The sequence below is a fragment of the Stigmatopora nigra genome, chromosome 18 (genome assembly GCF_051989575.1).
Source record: "Stigmatopora nigra isolate UIUO_SnigA chromosome 18, RoL_Snig_1.1, whole genome shotgun sequence".
NCBI lineage: Eukaryota > Metazoa > Chordata > Actinopteri > Syngnathiformes > Syngnathidae > Stigmatopora > Stigmatopora nigra.
Genome location: NC_135525.1, coordinates 6,330,543 through 6,343,734, shown reverse-complemented (window position 1 = coordinate 6,343,734; position 13,192 = coordinate 6,330,543). Strand labels below are relative to the sequence as shown.

General features: G+C 38.4%; 2 protein-coding genes across 7 annotated transcripts; one reads left to right on the top strand and one right to left on the bottom strand.

The window, feature by feature from the left end:
* The first annotated feature begins 44 nt into the window (after positions 1-44).
* entpd1 (ectonucleoside triphosphate diphosphohydrolase 1) lies at positions 45-11,872 on the top strand. Of its 6 annotated transcripts, none has more exons than XM_077739122.1 (10): positions 45-177; positions 5,607-5,734; positions 6,365-6,482; positions 6,971-7,121; positions 7,192-7,351; positions 7,437-7,640; positions 7,926-8,183; positions 8,263-8,376; positions 8,831-8,968; positions 9,048-11,872. In XM_077739122.1, the coding sequence occupies exons 2-10, from the start codon at positions 5,609-5,611 to the stop codon at positions 9,252-9,254; spliced, it is 1,476 nt and encodes a 491-aa protein (XP_077595248.1). In that variant the 5' UTR covers positions 45-177; positions 5,607-5,608; the 3' UTR covers positions 9,255-11,872. The 6 variants fall into 6 exon arrangements, with proteins under 6 accessions (XP_077595248.1, XP_077595244.1, XP_077595245.1 ...); XM_077739118.1 differs by lacking the exon at positions 45-177 and adding an exon at positions 1,598-1,758; XM_077739119.1 differs by lacking the exon at positions 45-177 and adding an exon at positions 3,867-4,024.
* On the bottom strand, positions 9,894-12,909 carry LOC144211701 (potassium channel subfamily K member 1-like). The gene is made up of 3 exons (XM_077739123.1): positions 12,379-12,909; positions 11,254-11,658; positions 9,894-10,567 (listed from the first exon to the last, which is right to left on the bottom strand). The coding sequence occupies exons 1-3, from the start codon at positions 12,713-12,715 to the stop codon at positions 10,302-10,304; spliced, it is 1,008 nt and encodes a 335-aa protein (XP_077595249.1). The 5' UTR covers positions 12,716-12,909; the 3' UTR covers positions 9,894-10,301.
* Between the last annotated feature and the right edge of the window lie 283 nt (positions 12,910-13,192).

Below are 13,192 nucleotides of genomic sequence, written 5' to 3'. Positions count from 1 at the left end.
AACAAAGGATTTGTCACATGTCGGCATTTTTACAACAATCTATTTTTTCTTCTTCTAATGTTTCAGAGACTATTAAAAGCTCCTTTGTGGCCATTTTTTCCTCTCCTGCCCGCCCGACAATTCTTCCTCAGGGTCCTCATCGCCACAGTAACGTGCCATCATTTCCTCCAATTGAAGGTCAGTACTATGTCAAGAGGTCATATGAATTATGCATTAACCCTTGTGGGGTCACATGACCTCCAGTTTCTATTTTGGACATTCTATACACTCTCATTCATGGGATGCTCCATAAAATGAGTTGGTCTTCCCATTAACTTATAGGAAACTTTATTATCATTCCATATAGTGTAATTTAATTTTGGAGCTTTTAGGGTAAAGTAAAGTCCATGGCCAATGTAATGTGAGATTAATATTTTGAAATATATTGGTCCTTATGAAATATTGCTGAAATACTTTCACGTTTTTTTTGTTCTTCTTTTTCTTTGTGCTTTCGTCTTTGTATAAAAAATGACCTCTCCTGTTTGTATTACATACAAAAAGGGTGAGTTGGGTAAATATTATTTGGGTGTGTGCGCGTATGTACTTTTGAATCTAAAATACCATCAAATCCTTGCTCAAATATTTAAAAACAAAATGAACAGCTAAAGTTAAACTGACAAAATGTATCGGTAATAATAAATGTATACATTAATATTCATCTTTAAAGTAAACAGTACCATTTTCTGAATCGTATTTTGAGACTCTTAATAGCAATCACTTCATCTTCCATTCTTTATATATTTTACTTCTCTGCTTTCATTCACGTCCGTACAATATTATCAATTTTTTTATTGTACTTCAAGAGAAAAAAAACTCTTGTGTAGTCCACAATGAAAGATTGATATAAATTGTATATCAAACCAATTCAAAAGTAAATTAATCAAATATATTTACATGGTTATTTTCGCTGTTATGATTTAGTCTGACGTTTTGTTACTTGGTTTTCGTATTGGGTTTCCCATCCAGATATTTTGCAACCTGAATCTTTCTTATATAGAAGCTTTTGTAAGTCAAGGTCCCATTGTATACCAAATTATCAACAAAACTCACTGAATTTTATACGCTATTATATCTCAAATGCCCATAACATTATGTATAACTAACAGTAAAAATGCCAGTCCATTCTTTTTCTCATTCTTCACCCTCTCCAATTTATTTTTACCTACATATGTCCTTCTTTCCATATTTCAAAATCAATTTTCTTAATCATCCCTTGTCAACTCACTCGGGTCACTCGGCTCGCTGGCCTTAACAACGATTCACTTTGTCACAACAATGCCAAACCGGGAAGCTCACGCTGTCCTTGAGGTGGCCGTGGACTCAAGGTTTTCCCATCGGGATTGAATTTAGTTACATAATTCCACCACCCCACCCTTGCATTTAAAATAGGCGGTACTAAAGCTAGTGACATCAGAGTTTTCCAGGGTTTTGATACTATGATTTGAAAGTGACCCACTTTTTAAAATAACTGAAGCCAATACGGAGGGGAGTTAAAATGATGGGAAACCAGGAGAACAATTGAGCAGATTGAGGAAAGTTGAGGGAAGGGGAAGGATGAAAGTGGGGGGGTTTTAAGGGAGAGGAGAGGGTGAGCATCATGTGCTAGAGAGAGAGAGAGGGTGAGATAAGAGGAGACTGCAAGAGGAAGTCAGTGAAGACACAGTGAGAGGAAAAGATAGACACAGCATTGTATTACTGCTGCGATGTCTGCACAAAGAGGTGAGCGCATACACACACATACATATGCATGCATGCATGCATATCACATGAACGTGCACAAGGGTACTATGTGTGTTTGCAAGCAGGTGCACCCACTTTGTGTTGTGTGGGTTAGTTTGAGTGTGTGTGAGAATGTGTGTTAGGTTTGTCGGTGGTTAAGCTCACAATTGTTGGTGGGAAAGTAAGGTTACCTTAACTGTGGGATGTTGCAATTTGCAAGACTTAAACAAAGAAAATTGGTGCTTTCTGCAGTTGATAAAGTGTAAATGTTATCTTAGAAATTGAATGTCGTTGATGGAAAAGAAATAGATTGGATGTTATTGGTGTTCAAATGTTATCATTACTATCTGGATATATGGCTATTTCTGATTGTTATTGGCGTGGGTGAGTTCAAACTTTCAGGGTGTACACAGTACTTTATAAACCTGACGGGCTGCCAGACTAATCTTGCTACAAACAAGGCAAAAGAGTATAGAATAGAAAAAGTACATATATATTTTAACCATGTTTGGTTATATGTTTGAAAGGTGACATCTTGTGGTTTATATGTAAATTCACTCTATGTTCTTCTAGTTCACTGAATTGTATTGTAATGTATTTTTTTTGTTTGTTAAGATGCTACATTTAAGTATTGTGGATCAATTGTTCTGAATAACTCATAATTTTCTTAATTTCACATTTCTTCTTGACAAGAGAGGATGTGAGGAAAAAAAATTCAAAGACAGCATCAGGGTTTCCCCAAAAAAACTTGCGAAATCTGGTGGTTTAAAAAAAAAGCACAGCGGAAGCTTAGGATTTAAAAATAATGAATAATAATAATAATTAAATGTTTCATTCAGCTAAGGAAAATCTTTCTTAATGAGTCACTCGACCGATAAAGCACGAGAGTCAGACTTCTTGGACGTTAATCAGTTTCACATCAGTGTGCTGTTGTCCTGTCACCAATTGGAGAAAAAGAAAAGTGCGCGGGGGGTGCTGTCACCCTTGTGACACATTTGAACTCCGTCAGTGTCCTCACTTCTGCTTTCTTCATTCTCTTATTGCTACCTCAACACTCTTTTTGTAATGCCTTTTTACTTCCTATCACAAACAGAAAAATTCCGGTGTCTAATAAATTCATGGTGTTGCACTTAACATTCAATTCAAAACATTTTTTAAGACAATAAATGATGCCTATATGTAAAGATTGCACTCGTACAAAAATGGTAAGCCATGCACATGCTTCCACTTTAGAACAGATCATCTGAGGTATTTTTACTTGCATCGGATTTTGACCTCTGAGTAAAGTAAAGTAGGAAAAGAGCACAAATCATTGGTTGTAAAAGACGTCAAGTAGGCTTTTCGAAAATAATTCTTGCAAAATATAGCACTACTCATGCAGAAAGTTAAAAAAAACACAAAAACACAAAATGATGTAATCCTGCTAAACTTAATGTTGACCAATTGGCCGAAAAAGTTGAACTTTGGCTATTTGTTCGTCGAAACAATTACTGCCCACTCTCTACTTAAAGGGTAACATTTATTAAATTTACTTTTTTTCCCAAATTCAACATAGTTATTATTTTTCCTTGATTTGTTTGACTCTCTTCTTCATTTAAGTCTATGTACAAGTATAAAGAATCTTGATGTTTCAACCAACTGGATTAAATTGATTGAAAAGGTTATTTTAATTCTTTATCTTCGAAAACTTTGTTTTACTTTGTTAGATCAACTTAAATGTCTATATTTAAATCATTAGAATGTGTTTGTATCAGTATACACACTGTAAAAATGTCATTGACAAAACAAACAAAAAATACTTCATCCATCATTAGCTAATCATTACAATAGAGTTTCTCGCATTGGTCACCTTTCAATGCACCACGGAAGTGTTGGGTTGGAAAAAAAGACGGGTATACAAGAAAGCACTTTTCTCAATGGCCTCCACAACTGCAGTCCAGTCACATACACACACACACACACACACACACACACACAAATACGCATGCATGCCTCAGTCAGGGTATCCCAATCCGTCACATGCGTGACATCATCGGCCTTCCAAATAAGCCAAACAAGGGAGTCCCCTGCTTCCCCTGTTTGGCTCTCATTGGTTAGCGGGAGGGGGAGGAGGGGGCATTACCATAGAAACCAAGGGGAGGGTAGCGGTAGGGTTTTCATTCCAATCTTACACACATACACACATACACAGCTCCTCTTGTAATGGTGGCGGTCTATTCCTTCATTCCCTTTTCTTCAACTTGACTCAAAAGACGGTCACCCACAGGTAAGAAAGCCGGACTTCCTCTTCTTTCTTAATGTTGTGTGCCTTTGTCATCCTTGTGTAAACAACATGCCAAATCCCCCCCGCAAGTATGTGCTTTCCATCAGTAAACAGGGGAAAGAAATCTTTAAACACACGGCCAAAAATTGAGGAAATCCGGCTTGGCGTGTCCAGCTTTTTAAATGATGATACTGATTCTGTTGCACTTTTTTCTAACATGTCTTAGGATGATGTTTAAAAAGTAGCGCTATGTTAGTTAGTGCATTTTAGTTAAGTGAACTGCTGTTTAAGGACTATAGTGTCGATGCTATACTCTATGAAAGTCCTGTTTTCTTTGTATTCTTTTTACCTGTGCTACTTTTAGATTTGTTTTTTTTTGTATTTAGAATTGTTGACAACTGAATACTTTACTTAGAATTAATTGATCTGTGCCCTATGCAGAAAACACTGATGAAAACACTGATGTATTGCTAAATGAAACCCACTTCCTCATATAATACAATGCATGTTATTTATTCAAAATCCTCCAACATGTATTTACTTTTTTTAAAAATCGTCTATTTTTAAACTATACAACTGCACTTTCCATCAAGTCCAGGTGTTGCATTTAACATGAACATAAAGGTAAAATACAATGACTTCCAATCATTGAATACTCTTTAAAGACACAGTGTTTAATATTCAAACAACTGAACTTTGTTGTTTTTAGTCAACAATCATAAGAGAGCTAAGGGAGTAGGCCAAAAAAGAATATAAACTTTAAAAATTGAGATTGTTGATATGATCAAACACCTGTCTGGCAGGTTAATGGGCTAATTGGGAACAGATTGGGTGTCATGGTTGGTTATGAAAGGCACTTTCCTGAATTGGTCAGGTTTACGTGTTGGTGAGCAGGTTTTTTTTTAATGGAAAACCGGGAACAAGTTGTCAACTCGTTTCCAAACTCGGCATGTTGGTATGGGGCATGGGTAACTTGCATGTCTTCATGGGTTTTTATCTAGAACTGTGTCTCATTAAACATTGTGGCGCTTTATGGACCGCTAAATACGACAATTGAGTAGATAGTTATGCAGTTTGATGTTTTATATTTATAACTGTCGAGGAAGAACAGGAATTAATTCAATTAACTTTCTATTTTTATTGGATTTGGAGTGTTTTTTTTTTTTTGCATGACAAAATGATTAACTTGACATTGTTCAAATCAACACATGAATTTCAAAGTCTCAATAGGAAATATTTCTGTAGTGCAAAATGGTGTCATATTGTTTTCCACCAAAATGGCATTTCAAACATTTGCTTTCACTTTAAGGATCAAACGGCATTTTTAATTCATTTCTAACGTCACAACTTGGGATCAATTTCTTTTTAAGTGATTCCTACATTGCCACGTTCACAACATGTTATTTAACTTAGGCTTTAAACTTCCGAAACCATAATGAAGCAATTTCTTTCTTAAGGCAAACAACAACAACAAAATTAAAGCCAGTTTCATACTAACTTTCTTCCTCTTTCTATTCTCTTTTTTGTTTTTTTGTTTAACGTTGCATCCTGTCCGTCTGTTGACCAACTGTCCGTCCGCTTGCAGATATGGAAGAGAAGAACCCTTGGCAAAAATGTGGGATTTTGGTAGTGGCCATCTTTGGAATCATTGCTGTGGTGGCCCTGGTGGTCATCTTGGTGGTCCAGAACATGCCCCTCACTCAGAAATATAAGGTTAGTGAACACTTTCAGCCACATGGCCACACCAGTGAACAACTATTCAAAAGTTCAAGACCTTTATAGAGAAATGACTATTTTTATTCATTTATTTGATGAGTCTAAAAAGACCTCTAAAACCTTATACAGTAATCCCTCGAATATCATGGGTAATATAGACCAAACATGGCCGCAATAATTGAAAAACTGCAATATAGGATCACCCCTTTTATTACTACATACTCAACAATAGGGCGAGTTAAAATAAATGAGTTTTTTGTAATACTACTGCATATGTATATATTTACAGTATGGAAAATCAATGAATGCATTATTCATAATTTGATATGTGCCTGTAAATGTTGTTGTTTCAGTGGATTGGACATCTTTAGTTGTCAATGGCAGACAATGACTTAAATGAGTGAATTTGTGCGTGAGAGGATAAATGTTGTATTCCAATGAGTTAAATGCCACATAAAAACATACCTGGTTAATGATGTCATTATTTTATAATCCCAGATGTTGCATCTGTTCTAGATTAGCACTAAACAATTTTCCAGAGTGTCAAAGTGAAAAATGTGTCTGGACAAAAAACAATTCCTGCTCCATGATGTTTTTTTAACATGGATTTTTGTTTTTTGGCGACAGTATGGGATCGTTTTGGATGCCGGCTCGTCACACACCACTGTGTTCATTTACGAGTGGCCAGCTGAGAAGGACAACAACACGGGGCGGGCAAAGCAGAAACATGCCTGTAATGTCAAAGGTAGTATAAATAATTGATTTTAATATTTTTATGGGGTGATATTTTTGTTGTTTTTTCAAGTATAAGTGCTAATTTATTGGTATCGCAACAAAAGATATGAAAAGTTCCGGTATTCATTCTATTATAATGTGATATAATGATCAAATTTTAACATGAACACGTTTTAATGTGATACTCTGAATTTTTTTTTAACTTAGGTATTAAGTGATCACACTTCAACTATTTTTATGTTTTAATGTGGTACATTTTGAATGCAAAAAAAACTCCAGTTGTAACATAATATTCACATTTTAGCGTCAGAAATTTGGAAGTGGTAACATTCAAATTTTAAAGTGATAACTCCTGATATGTATGCATATATTTTGACATAAGTTCCACATTTAGAAACCTTAAATTTTGCCTTTCAATAAATATATAGTGAGTTTCACATCACTATATCGTGAACAATTTATGATAACATAAATAAACTTGAATTTGACATGTGACAGGCCCTGGGATCTCCAGCTACGCGGGGGCGCCGTGGAAAGCCGGCCAGTCTCTCCGAGACTGCATGCAAGAAGTAGAAATGACCATCCCCCGTAAAAGACACGCTGAGACGCCCCTCTACTTGGGGGCCACCGCCGGCATGAGGCTCCTCAAGTACGTGCACGACGTGACTCCCGCGCAATCTTCTGAATAGAAGCCAATTAGTCCCTTTGTTGGGGCGTAGTCTGAAGAACAGTTCAGCTTCGGAGGAGGTTTTCCGGGCCGTTTCGGATGCCCTGCAGACCTTCCCCTTCTCCTACCAGGGCGCCAGAATTCTCAGCGGTCAGGAAGAGGGCGCCTATGGATGGGTCACCGTCAACTACCTGGACGACCGGCTTAAACAGGCACGTTGACGGGTTCCCCTCAGTCACTATGTGCGTCACTGAGTTGGTGTAGCTCAACTTTGATGTGTTATTTTTCTTGTTACAGGGTCTAAAAACCACGGGGGCTCTGGACCTCGGTGGGGCGTCCACCCAGATTAGCTTTGTGTCCACAACGTGGGACGGCGTGGAGGCGCCCGCCAACTCGGTGACCTTCCGCCTGTATGGAAATGACTACAACCTTTACACGCACAGCTTCCTGTGCTATGGGAAGGATCAGGCCCTCAAAATGGCTCTGGCGCAACAAACGCGGGTAAGCACGGAACGCCTAGGTGTGTTGGCGACCTCTTTTGTTTCCTCGGTTAAACAAAAACAAAACGTCTGATTGATGATAGATAAGGACCGGTTGCTAATGAGGGAAAATAGTTGCCGAAAAGATTCCAAGAAGCAAGTTGGATTGGAAACCAAGTCAAATTTTCTCCAATGTGATCATTTTTAGGGGAAAAAAAATGAGCCCATTTCACCATAGCCGGTCTAAAAATAATGTCTTGAGTTTCTGATAACTGACATTCCCTCTTCTCCATTCTTCTTCCGTCAGTCAGGTCCTGGCAGTATAAATGACCCATGCTTCCATCCTGGTTACGTGGAAACAAATAATTACTCGAAGCTCTATGATAGCCCCTGCGTGTCAGACAGGAAGCCTCAGGGGGCTCCCGCGACCTTCCAACATACAGGAATCGGAAACTTCCAACAATGCCAGGACGTCGTCCGGACCCTTTTCAATTTCAGCCAATGCAAATATAGTCGCTGCTCCTTCAACGGCGTCCATCAGCCTCCTGTGGAGGGGCTCTTTGGGGTGAGGAAGAAAGTGTGAATCCAGGCTCTGATGAAGCAGAGCAACCCCAAATATGATGGTTTATTTTTGTGTGTTTCAGGCATTTTCAGCTTACTACTACGTCATGAAGTTCTTAAATCTCAACGACATGCCCTATCCTCTGCATAAGGTCAAGGAAAAGATTGCCAATTTTTGCGCAACACCCTGGGAGAAGGTCAGCTATAATCCATTTTTTTTATTGTACTTTTCTATTTTTTTCTTGTTTTTACTTTACTTTTAATGTTTTTTTTTCTTTACAACTAAATGTATGGTACCTAAAACCAAGTCCAAATGTTTTCCCAATGGAGAACTTTTTTGAAATGTTGCATTCTTGTATAATTGATTTTTAGTACCAACTCAACTATTCGCCAATGTGTGAATGTTTCTAAATTTTGCTGGCATTTTTTTTAGTTGCATTTTTAGTAGATACTACATATTTATTTTGGAGTTGTTTTACTAGGGGTTCCCCATTCAAAAACGTATGTGCAAATTTTCCTTTTAAGGCAAGCAACACAGTTTTGGTTGATTTTGCTTCAGCATACACACAAAATTTCTTCTTCCAGGTATTGTACATCATGCCTTCAAATACAAACTGAAAATAAAAGATGGAATTGTGTGACTACTTCCAGGTCAAGGAGCAGAATCCAAAAGTCAAGTTGGAGTTTTTAATGACGTATTGCTTTACCGGCACCTACCTCCTCACCCTTCTGACTGAAGGATACAACTTCACCTCAGAAATGTACTCTAACATCAAATTCATTCACAAGGTACTTTGCCCTTAGTCTCCTCTTGGCTGAATCGCCCCTTTCCCATCCTTTCTAGTGTATTTTCTTTCTACCTTGACAGATTAAAGGTAGCGATGCCGGCTGGACTCTGGGCTACATGTTGAACTTGACTAACATGATCCCAGCCGAGGCCCCGGACACGCCGCCATTGCCGTACGGCGGTTACGTGGCAGCTGTCACCATCACGGCATTAATACTGCTCTTCATCGTCTTGCTCGCTGTATGCGCCTTCAGGCCTGGATGCCACAAACGGCCGCACATCATTTAGACAGGCAAACAGTAAGTGAGAATGTGATGAATAAATGGAGTACATTTTATTATGGTTGGTAAAAAAAACAAACTGTCATTCTTGAATTCTTTTAAACCAGCCATACCAAATTTAAAGCATAAAATGCCGCTTTCTGGTGGTCAAACCATATTGCATGTAAAAGAGTTAGATGCCTTTTACAATGACAGGATTATAATGTTTTTTATTCATGTAACAGTTGGTTTATTTATTAAATATTTTTACATTTTGGTTGGACCAAATCAAGGACATAGGTGTTTTAGGGATAAAGATAAACTTCCTTTTTGATAGGAAGTGGAAACTTATCAGCCCTTCCTGGGTACGCCCACCCCCTGACTCTTATCTGAGGGGAATGTTATTCATGTCAAGGGAGAACAGAAAAATTAAAAACAAAAACAGAAAAAGTGCTTCACTTAGGCCATATTTGGTTACACCTAATAGGATGGTTTGCTGCCTTATTCCAAAATAGAATAAAATTGCATACATTTTACTGATTTCTTTCTTACTAAATAATCTAATTAGTCATATCTTTCAGTGCACTAAAATAGCGAAAAAGTCCATCTTCAAAAACTGCATGCCCCAAATCTAGTTTTTCTGGTGTCTGCCAAAAAACAACAAAAATCGAATGACTTTTTTAATGAAAATAAAAATCAAATACTCTCATACCGTAATGTGGGTACCACCAAAGAAGAGTAGTTGTATTTGTTTTCCCTTACAGGATAAAATATACATTGTTGGGGTAAGAATTGCCAAACTACAGGTACAATTTTAGTCAAGAATAAAAATCCCTACAAATGTCTAAAAAAAATTCAAACAAGGCCACCTGTATCTCATAGCATTTTTGTTCAGAGATCACAGGATTAAGAAAAAACATCAGAAATGCAATCCCTCACATTTGCAGTCTGTAAAAGTGTGCTAGAGTTCCTCCCTACCAAATCATGCCATTGTGCTATTATTCCAAACCACAGTATAGTCCATTAATCACGTTAACTCCACACGTTTCTGAGCTGGCGACCATTTCAAGTCGCTTTAATTGAGATTCCCGTTGAAGACTGACGCTGGCATGTAGGGCGCCGCGCCGCTTCTCGACGTGTCGGTCCGCTCGGACACGGATGGAATGATGTGTTCGGACATGTCGGTGGGATGTTCCCGGTCGATGATGTTGGACGTCTCGGCTTCCAACTCGCGTGGGAGGTTGTCGTGGTAGAATTGTTGGCGTAGACGCTTCATCTGTGGGAGCTCAATGCAGGTCTCCATTAGCACCAGAAGGCACACCAGACCCACAATCAGGTACACTGAAAAAAATATATACAGCTATGACTAGGTGACACGTTGGCTGCTACAGACTGCAGTAGATGTACAATCTGTTTGAACTGGGAGAGTCCCAGTTCAATTAAATAAGACATCTGTCTGTCAATGCCTGTAAAACGTCAATAAACTACACCCTTCATTGGAATAGTGCCAAAATTCCACAGCAATATTTTAAATGAAACTTTTTTTATGGCTGAGAATGAAAAGTTGATCCAGTTTTTAGTTTTATTGGAAATTAAGTGAATTAAGTACTGAAATGTAGATATGTTGTTCTAAATGAAACTTAAAGAAATGTACATGTTTAAATCCTTTTTTTTAATTGAATAAAAATATATTCAAAAGTTTTTTAAAAAATGAATATTTATGAACTATCTTTTTTGATAAATTAAAAACAACAAAAAATATTTACTATTAACCCTTATTTTATAATTACCCTGGCTGCATTTCCCCGAAAAAAACTTGGGTTTTCCAGGGTTGAAAAATATAATTACTACTTATTTTATTCATGAGAGTCCCTTTTTTAAGAGGCTCAAAAATGCAGTTACTTCAAGTTTTAGATACCAATCCGCAAACTAAAATAATCAAGTTACCGTGAAATTCCGCCAAAGTATTTTGTTCCTATAAAATGTATCTGTTAGACTAAATAAGTAATCAAAACAAATGTACTCACAAGTGATAAACAGCTTATAAAGCTGACGATGAGGGTTATCCTCCGTGCTGTGGGTTTCTCCCGGGACGTAATCTCCGAGCCCAATGGTTGTCAAGGAGATGAAGCAGAAGTAAATGGACTCTAGGAAGTTCCAATCCCGCTCCACGCTGAAGAAAATCCACGCCGGGATGATGACAATAACAATAGTGACCGCTATGGCCAGGACCACCGCGTGGATTACAGCGAATTTGGCCTTGGGCACGGCCCACCGGTGCGGGAAGTAGGCGAGGGGGCGGCGGGTGACCGTCAACATGATCCGTTGCACCACAGTAGAGAGGAAGAAGAGGGTGAGGGGGATGCCCAGCAAGGAGTAGAAAATGCAGAAGGTTTTGCCTTCGTCTGATAGGGGGACGCTGTGGCCATAACCTGCAGACATTGTCAACCACATATTAGAAAGGAATTTCACCTTAATGAGGTCACTAGTTCATTTAACTTGTTGATCAAGTTGTAAGCAATGTGGAATGAGTTTCTTGTTTATGTAATTGAAGCACAATTTGTTTTTTGGATTGCTTTAAGTTATATTTGATTGAAAAACAGGACTACTCTGACTTTAAATGACAATAAAAGTTGACCAACTCTGTTTGTAATACCTGTTGGGTTTTTTTTTGGATTTTGAAATTGCCATCAGTGGTAGTGATTGTTTAACTACAATCAGAGATACGTACATCAATTATAAAAAAGGGAGTGTACATTTGAGGAACTGTGATATTGTGTTACAGATTGTAAAAATATCAAGGGCCCCCAATTAGTTAAAAAGTTCAAGATCTCATCTAGAAAAATATCATTTTTATAAGGAAAGCAATGTTTATGGAGGTGTGAACAAATAAATTTAAAATATAGAAGATAAATACAATAACCTATAGAATAAAAACCTAGTATCCATATAAGTTGACATTGTTGTTTTTGTTTTTATTACAAGAAGGGTTAAGTTTGGATGTATGTTTTTCTATCAAAGTCCCATATAGGATGAGCGATGAGATATAAATTGACACAACATTTATGAAATACTGCAAGTATTTTGAAATAGTTTGATAGCCAAGGTCCGATTACCCGGAAGTGGGTCGACTTTGGCGTTAATTGTCTCACCAGTAGTGGTCAACACGGTGCTGGTGAAGAAGAGCGACGACGTGAAGTCCCAGTTGCGGCGGCTGCTCTGCCTCAGCAGCGACACGCCATAATTGTTGGCCTCCAGCGCCCGCATGAGGATCTCGCGGAGGCTGTCCTCTGATACGCAAGTGTTGTTGGCCAAAAAGTTCCGATGGCTCTCCTCTAAACGATTGCGAAGGCGGATCTCGTAGGGCAGCTCGGCGGCGGAGAAGATGCCGGCGCCGATGAGCAGGTAGGCGGTGTAAGCGATCACCAGTAGAGCGAAGTTGACCGCGGCACGGTGGCGCTCGGCGAAGCGGGCGCAAACGCCCCCCATGACGCCGGAAAAAAAAAGGTCAAAGGAAAAAGGGCACTTGGCGTGAATGACAACGAGGCGATCTGGCGCTGATGGTATCTCTTTCCTGGTTCGTCACATCTCCCAGGAGGAAGTGATGACGTCAATTACCTGCCCAGGTAATGGTTCTAACAATGGTGATTTGTTCTAATGTTTAACACAAAAGTTCATTTTAAGCAAATAGTGCTTTTCTCCTTTTTTTGAAGAGGGTAAATGTAAGGTTTTGTTTATAAATGAGCAGAATGACAAGTGGCAGGAGATTGCGTGCGCAACCCACTTCAGAAACTGGTTAAACTGGTTCTGGTATTGAAACCCCAATAATGGCCAGATACAGACAAGACGGTGCCGCTTACATTGGAGAAAATGCAAAGTTAACTTTTGATTTCACCATCTTCACGAATATATAGTGTGTGTTTATGTATATCATGTATGTATATATCGTGTGTGTATGTCATGCAT